The sequence below is a fragment of the Apis laboriosa genome, unplaced genomic scaffold, assembly GCF_014066325.1.
Source record: "Apis laboriosa isolate Shangri-la unplaced genomic scaffold, ASM1406632v1 scaffold12_cov154, whole genome shotgun sequence".
NCBI lineage: Eukaryota > Metazoa > Arthropoda > Insecta > Hymenoptera > Apidae > Apis > Apis laboriosa.
The window spans coordinates 4159979-4168834 of NW_025221207.1; the positions used below are offsets into that span (position 1 = coordinate 4159979).

General features: G+C 44.3%; 1 protein-coding gene across 2 annotated transcripts in view; it reads right to left on the minus strand.

Annotated features, from left to right (window-relative positions):
- The window catches only part of LOC122720365, a 35484-nt gene extending 28791 nt beyond the window's left edge, over nucleotides 1-6693 (minus strand). The window contains exons 1-2 of one of the 2 annotated variants that reach the window (XM_043947019.1): nucleotides 6117-6693; nucleotides 442-3513 (exon numbers count right to left, since the gene is read on the minus strand). In XM_043947019.1, the coding sequence (XP_043802954.1) occupies nucleotides 442-2313 (1872 nt within the window). In that variant the 5' untranslated portion in view covers nucleotides 2314-3513; nucleotides 6117-6693. Of the gene's footprint in view, nucleotides 1-441; nucleotides 5514-6116 lie in introns of both variants that reach the window. The other variant, XM_043947018.1, reaches the window with a different exon arrangement.
- Nucleotides 6694-8856: the final 2163 nt, after the last annotated feature.

Genomic DNA, 8856 nt, shown 5'->3' on the forward strand with positions numbered 1-8856 from the left:
GGTTTAAGCAAATTATTCGTAGACATGTTTTGGCAAGACAAAACTCTATGTATAGCGTGCGAGGCTCGTTTGCGCTTGGTTTACAACGCTCGAATAAAGCGCATCGAAACGTCTAACAAAAGGTTGTTTGTTCTGGAAAGAAATTCCGTTTCGTATTACCAAATAATTAGATATCTTCTATCCGTTCTGGTTCATCCGTTTCTTAATTTCTCTCCTTAACCGCGTTCTCTGAGAGTTTAAAAGAAATTCGTCGGTCAACGAATCAACAGGTCAATTTGCACGAAAATGACGTTTTCATCTTCGCTTTCGGAAGAAGAAAAAACTCGTCTTATACACGCGTGATACCATTTTTCTCGTTCGTTACTCGGAAAAATGGAAAATCGAAGGAAAGTTCGACGCGAAATAGAAAACACCAAGCAAAAAGAAAAAGGAAAAACTCACCTGCGGCGTCCACACGGAGGGTTGATTGGACGCCCTCGAGGTGCTCTTGCTTCTGGACCTCCATATCTTCTTTGCCACCAGCCGGCTACCGTGATGCACCACGCTGCTCGATGATTTGCTCTTCTGCATCGCTGTGCCACCTGCGGAATTGGTGGACGATGACGTGAGTGCCGGCGAACCGGGTGCCGAATGCGGTTTATCCTTGTGCGCGTTGGAACCGTGCAGGAGATGGGAAAGGAAGGACTGGTGGTGATGGTGTTTGGGGGTTAACGGCTCTTCCGAGCCGAGGCCGGCGTCGATGCTGCTCCTCGAGCTCGCGTTCCTACTCGGCGGGGACGTGGCCGTGTCACCGTCCGACAGATTCTCCGACGGATTCTCGACAGAGGACATCTCCCTGTAATTAACGGCCCAGTTGTCTTCGGTCTGGCAACCCTTGTTGTTCCCGTCATCGTCGCCGAGCTTCGTCGTCTCCCCTTTGGCCTTGATGTTCCTCAAGTTTCTGTCGTAGTTCACCCGTTTGAATCTGTCCACCTTGTCGGCGTCCATCGACTTTTTCCTCGCCATTCGAAGATACCTCTTGATGGTGTCGCTGACGGACGGCGAGACGTCATCGTTGTCCACGCTGCTCCGCCTACGACCGGTCGACTTGTGCACGGGCACGGCCTCCTTCAACTCCTCCCTCTCCCTCTCGAGGAGGACGGCGTCGAGAACTTCGCGGGGAACGGGATCCGTTTGCACCCCGTCCTCGACCGGGCCGTGATCGGTGCTCGGCTCTTGGACGGCTATCAACGGCGGGGAGATAGGATCCCTTTTCGAAAGCCAGTCTTCCGTCGAATCCTTGGACGCGACTCTGGGCCGTTGGTGCGTCCACCAGCGCGAAGACGGCGACGTGTACGCGCCGGTAGCGCGCGGCCCCCTGAATCCTCTGGTACACCTCAGATCGAAGTACAGTTTCTCCAACAGCTTTCGATCGGTGAGAATGGCCGAGATCACGTGCTCCCGAGTCCCGGACTTGCTGTAGTGCCGGCTGATCGTCTCCATCAACGATTTGTGCACGTAGTCACCTTGATACGATTGCGTCGATCTCGGCGTCTTCTCCCTCGCTTCCTTGTCGGTGGCGGCGCGTTGGACGGACAGCTCCTCGAGTTTCGCCTGAGCGATCATTATATCCAAATGTTGCTGCAGCCTGGTTATCAGGTTCTGGTAATCGAACGACTCCTTCCCCTCCCCCTCGCCCACCGATCGCGCCATCGATCTCATCGCGCCACCGACCTCGCTCTGCATGTTCAGGTACTTCTGCAGCATATCGGCCAACGCTTTCACCTCCGAGTCCTCCTGCAGGAATTTCCTCCGCTCCACGGGGCTGGACGGCGTGCTGCCCCCCTCGGTCGCGAGCAACCACTCCCTCTTAGCTTTGGCGAGGTCGAACTTGCCCGCGGTGGTCGTCTGAAGGACGAAGCCTCGAGGCGGATTCCTCGCGTCGTCCGCCTCGTCGGCCGAGCTGGCCTTCGTACGACAACTGCCCCCCTTCACCTGCCTTCGCCGCCTCTGCGAACGGAAGCCCAACGTCCCCGGATACGAAGCTTTCCTCCACAACAGAAACCTCGGCTCCTTCTGGCACACCTCTTGAAAGTATTGCTCGATCTTTGGAATATCCTCGGGCCTGTTGTGCGCCCCATCCGGGATCAAGCGTCTCCCAGCGTCGGCCATGTACCTCCACGTCTTCCTCGTGAGCAGCCATCGCTCTTTCGACGGTTTGCTCGACCGTTTCGTCCTTCGTTCCTTCGAGGTCGGCGGTGTACCCCGTAACGAGCCACCCGTCTCCACGCTGTCCCTCCTCGAACGCCTCCTACCCCCAGGACGCTCCGCCATGGCCGCGTCCTTTTCCTTCCTCGCCACGCGAACCACTTTCGCCGTTTTATTATCCTCAACCTTTGAACGCGATCAACCGCAACGACCGACCTGTCGATCGTCGTTCGCTCCCAACGCTCCACTTTATACCATTATAGAGATGGGGCCACACTCGCGACATTCACTCGCGAGGGGGACGACCACTCTCGCGCCTTCTCAACGCCTTCCTCCCCCTCTCCTCTCCCCGATCAGGGAGGACACATTAAAACACGGGAGAAAGGGGGGAAAGGCAGACGCGAAAACGAGTCTCTTCTCTCCTTCTCTCTTCTGGCCGAGAATGGGATGGACGGGCTTGCTTGCTCGCTATATACACTCTCGCGTGCACACTCTTCGAGGTAACCGAGGTGGAACTGAGCCGGGTGAACGGTGAAAAATTGAGGCGAAGTTTCTCTCCTCTGATCGATGAGTGACGCAGTTTCTTCGGGGAGGAGGATATATCGTGTCGTGAAACGAGCGGAAATTTGGGTGAATTTAGGCTGGCCAACCTGCCCGTTTACACTTGAGGGAGCAACATCGAGGAGGATACGTGTGTGTGTGTGGAATGCTCGTTGAGGAAAATACGAAAATGCTCTCTCTCTCTCTCTCTCTCTTTCTCTCTCTTTCTCTCTCTCTCTCTTCTCCTTCTCTCGAAGGAAAGTACAGATAGAAGCGCGTTCTCCTCTACAATGTGGAAAAAAATAGGAAAGAAAAAAGGAAAAAACGCGAGAACGGCCACTTGTTCATCGGAGCGGAGGAAATTTACAGGTCGTTCCCGACCGGTAAGAACGCGTAATTCTGCGGGAACAGAGGCTGATCTCGGATCTCTCGGTTCTCCCGGTATCGTACGATTATTTTTATTCCGCGGTACGAAACTTTACGCTCTTTTTACGCCGACTAGCAGCAGGGCCGTCGAAAACTTCAACAACAAAACGGGCTCCAGATTAATTTAGACTTCGCGTATTCAGCTAACTCTCTCTCTCTCTCTCTCTTTCTCTCTCCCTGCACCTCCTCCTTCGCATCCGACTATCGTCACGGATGCCGCGGAACGACACGCTGTCGCCTCGCCTCCAAATCGATCCACCATCCACCTTTCACAAATCCCTCATAGACTCCTCATCGCCACAATTTTACTTCGAATGATCCTCGCGCACAAAGTTTCCAAAGTTTCAACTTTCGATTCTTCTGCGAAATATATATCTTCGCGTTGGAGATGATGATGGAAACGAGTTCCTCCCGCACGAACGAGAGCGAACCGATCCACTCGTTCAATTATTCTCAGGGGCGAGTCGAAGAACGATCGAGGAAGCGAGAATTCGAGGGTGAACGCGACACGATGATGATGGAACGGACGTCGAGGAGAATCACGTTACGTGCGGCCGCGAGCCGGCAAGGTGGAAGCTGCCTAAGGTACGCGACTACTGCTTCTCAAGGCGTCGCGACGCTCGTGGACGCTCCGTGTCTAAAAGCGTCTTTGCCCCTTCTCTCCTCGTGCCTCACTTACGCGAGAAGAGAGAAGCGAGTGAAGCGAGAGACGGAAAATGGGAGACGACCGAGTGCGTGGAGCGGAAGAAGAGGGAGCGAGAAGCTGGCCCGAGAAGTGGAGGAGGGCGGAGAGGAAGAGGAGGAGGAGGAGGAGGAGGAGAAGAAGAAGGAGGAGGAGGAGAAGAAAGAGGAGGAGGAGGAGGAAGAAGAAGAAGAGTGTACGTAGATGACGATAACGACGAGTAAGGTGAGGGAGGAAGGATGAGGTTGGACAGAGACACGGTGAAGACGGGATGAAGTGGTAGAAACAGCGGTCTGGGGTACCTGGGCTCGCAGACGAACCGGAGGTGGTGTCCACGACGTTGTCACCGTTTGCCAAATACCGACGCCGCTACGTGCGCGTATCTCATAGTACGATAGTCCCTGTCTCGAGCATTTGTTTATAACGGATGGATACGAGGTGGAAACGTAAGAGTTTTCGTAAGAATTTTCGCCCCAGTTTTCGATCGTGGTCCAAATGAATCGAGCCCTCGTTGCGTGGAAAATAGATATTTTTTTTTTCGTTTTTTTTAAAGAGAGTTGAAGAAGAGTGGAAGTTGAAAGATAGTGGTCGAACTGGAATGAAGAATCTAGCTTCCGTTTCCGTGGAAAGTATTTTTTCTTTTTTTTTTTTTGTTTTTTTTGTTTTAACGAATTGAAAAAGTGGAAGTTGAAAGATGATGGTCGAAACGAAGGAAGAATCTTCGTTTCGTGGAAAGTATTTTTTGGAGGAGGGGGACGAGTTGAAGAAGTGGAAATTGATAGATGGAGGATGCGAATGAATTTGAATTGGATTGAATTGGATGCACTCAATGATTGATGCGATTAGGATGAGGATGTTAATTGCGTTGGGATTAATGATAAAGATATTACAGAAATAGTAAGGATCGTACGAGATTCTGTTGAGAATATCGGTTCTGTTTGCCAAACGCTATAAGAAATTCCTGGCGAACATGCAATTTCTAAATTCGTCGGTTCAAGCAACTCTGCCGCGAATTTTTCCCTCGTTACAATTTACAATTGTAACGCGTGAAAAACCACGTATTTCGACGGGGAGATCCCTCTTTCGAAGAATTGAAAAAATACAATTTAAACAACGAAACACCGTTTGTTCAAAATCGGAAAAATATAGGGTACGAGAAATTCGTTCGGTTCAGAATCGAAGAATATATGAAAAGTTGAAAAGATCTATGCGAAAAATACGGAAGAAGAATCCACGTGTGATCCACGTGTTGGACATCCATATGTCCAACGTTCGAAAATCCATCAACGAAGCGTTCGGAAAGAGGGAGAGGAGGGAAGTCGAGGGGGACCGGAGGATTTTCGAAAGCGAGAATGTAGGGCATTTCTTTATACGACTGACGTAGCACGATAAAAATCGCCATGAAGGCATTGCCTAATATTTCTAGGGATGTATTCCGCGTCCGGGACTATTTCTAGAGACTCATTCTCTAATGCAAGTCGGGCCACACCTCGAGCCGCCTATATGGTGATCGTAAATCAAAGCTGGCCTAGCTGAGCCCGAGTCTCTTTATTTTTTCGAGCGGAAAATCGCCGGTTGATTTATCGACGAATGCGAATTTCTAGGATGCAAGCTAGGAAAAATATTAATAAAGCTTTGCGCCGATATTCCGTTATTTCGTTCCAATCGATCTATTCCTCTGAGAAAAAAAAAAAAAATAAAATAAAATAAAATGATAAATGACAGAGTTACACTTAAGAAGAACTTAATCTAATCTAATCTAATCTGACCGATATCAAGAATAGAGATATTGATACGATTGAAAGATTTAAAAAAAATGGTATTCGAATATACGTAAGATACGTCTCTTACGTAAGATTGATAGTTATTATAGAATTTTGAAAGATGTACATTTGTCACTGTATATATCACTTTTCCTTCGAGACGCTTGATTGTTTCACGGGATAAATTATTAAGCATTAACAAGATTTCCATCTTTTTCTTTCTTTTTTTTTNTTTTTTTTTTTTTTTTTTTTTTTTACGAGATTTATGTGAGAAAAAGATTTAAGAAAAACTACTTCTATGTTATTCCATTCTAAAATCATAATATCGTAATAAATTAGAACGTCGATACAAATTTTTTTTTTATAGCTAAAAAGATAAAATAACCAGTTTACAATTTCTCTACATATTTCTCATATATTTTCCCTTCTTTCTTTATTTTACATTCACCCAAAAGAAAAAAAAGAAAAAGAAAAGAAAAGAAAAGAAATAATTACAATGCCTTCCCATCCGAACTTACCATCACTCTGATAAATTTTATTAACACTAACTAACGGAAAAAAAAAAAGAGAAAAAAAAAAAATTGTCGCTCCTGAACTTAAAATCATCTCGACACTAGGCTAGTTTCCATTCATCTGTATCAAGTTTTCATTTTTATAAATAGATAATAATCTCGCGCAATATTTTTCACAGAGAAAAATACATAATCCTTATCCCCGGCTATCAATCTTGCCACCCACCCACTTGTTCCACGTTATTATTTCAAACCCCTCTCGAGAAACACTACAACACTATCACACTCTTAAGCTGAGAACAGTTCAAGGCACTCATCCCGCTTGATCGAAGGAGGAGAACGTGCATACGTGCGCGGGCATGGCTCAAAACGGTTTGGATTATCGAAAATTACGCATCATCGAGAAGTTCGCGGCGAAACTTGATAAAAGATCGGCCAAGAAACGGATTTGAGCGAGGGACAGCGCGTATTGCGCTATCTTTAGCGTTTACGTTCGCGTCTCTCCTCGGGACGCCCAAGTGTCTGCCAGCCAGCCTTATCTGTACTCGTCTGCTCCCCATCAAACTCTCTTATCGTAAGGGAAAACCGACTTTCACGCGTTTAAACGATCTATCTGTCCACGTCCTTCGAATCTAGGAGCGAGGAAGAATACTGGGAGAATTTCGCTATCGTGGAATTTCACGTTTATCGTCGAGACGTTTGTTATTACTATATCATTTTGCTTTATCGCTTGTATTTTCGAAGACATCTTTATCGTTCGAAGGATTAAATCTCAAGTATGTAAGTTAAATTCACAATTCGATTTCTGATCAACGATTTCGAACTTTATTAACATATATATATATATATAGTTTGGCCATCTTTTGAAAGAATAAATTACAAGTATTATATTTGTATGTGGAAATAAGGAAAAATATGAGATTTATCCAGAATTAATTTTCGAAATTTCTGTCTTGCAATCCTGATAAATCTAGATTTATCATCAATTATCTGTCATCAATTGCTCAATTGCCTATTCCTCCTGTATTAACCTTCGTTATTCGATCTTTGAAAGACGCATTACTAAGTACTATGAAATCACAAGTCCTCATAAATATCGCGTGTGTAAATCGAATCTTATATCCGAGCTGTGCAAGTGAGGAAGAATGTAAGATCAGAATTAAATCATATGTTTGATTTAAACGAGTATAGGAGGAAAATTATAACGATCCAGAAGAATGCTTTGTGGAAAATTTATCTCAAGATATATCTCTAAAAAAAGGGTTGATCACTTGTGAAAGTATCTCCTTTGATGCATACATAATTATATTTGGAAATTAAGTAAAGGTCATTTGTATTGATTGACGATACTTAAACTTTTTTTATTCAATCAAGTTCATATTAATAAAAAAATCATTTTCTGAGAATAATTCAAGATATCGTTAGACACAAGAAATAAGTAAAAAAAGAAAAAAAAAACGAAGAAGATTATAAAGATGTAAAATTGAATTACTCCATTTGACGTTTTTTAAAGATAGCGAAAACTACAATTACAGGATAGGCAGAACGTTCATTATCGATCAGAAAAGAGAAAAAAAAACGGAAGGGGCTTGACGTATGTGATAAAGCCACCATTAAACCTGTAATTGTACGGGATAATCCATGAAAGTACGGAAAACAACGTGAGTTTATCGTTTAAAAAGCGTTTTTAACGCTTGAAGAAAACGAGATGATCGTAAATGAAATGTTTTATCGTTAATTTCATATATATTTTCATTAATATCGTGTTTCAATATCTTTACATTGCATTGTAAATTTATTTTTTCATGAATACATTAACACGAATTATAAATAAATCTACCATCCATAAACGTTTCTAATATTTCCAATTAGATTTTGTAATTTTACCCTCCTCTTTTCCAATGAATATGCTCTCAATTAATTCAATCAAGTAAAACATATTTTTTTTCTTTCATCATTATTTAAATATAATTATTTTTCCACCTTTAAATCTATTTCATCAACCAAAATAAAATTAAATCAAAAATAGCGCATAAAACATTAATCGTATAATTAAATGATAAAATTTTAATCCAGCAAAAAAAAAACAATTCTATTACACAATCTAACAATTGTACATAAATCTTCAATAATCTTCGACGATCAAACTCTGCCACTTCACCGTGCAACTTCGACTTCGATTCAAGTCCAATAAACGAGACGCACAACGAGACGAGCACTCGTGAATGAAAGTGGCACTCTTTGCGAGGCGTCTCTCCGTCATCGATCGATGACGATCCACCGGAATGAGTTGGCCGATTTACCGATGTCGAATCGGTTGGCCGTCACGAGAGAAAGAGAGAGAGCAGTGTCATCGACTGATTGTCGCTATTTCGAGCGAACACTCGGCCAAGCCTATTTAAAATCATTTGCATTGCCACGTGAGAGCCGGCATAACAAACACCAGAATGTCGCGCGATCCCGTGATTACGTGAATTAATTCTGCTCTGCCCGCAATGTACGTATGTATATTCAAAGGGTTCTCGAGGAGGGTGGATGTCGATAAATCCATCGAGCATCGTTTTCTTTTTTTTTTTTTTTGAATTGTAAAGCAAACGAGTTATTTCTCCTCAGCCCGGTCTCTTATTGAGAAAAATGGAAAGTTAAAGATTCGAGAAAGCATTGGATTAGATGGATGGGAAAAGATTGATTTGCATTGATAGAAAATTGAGCATTTTAGAGCAAAGTCAAATTGATTGATTACAGA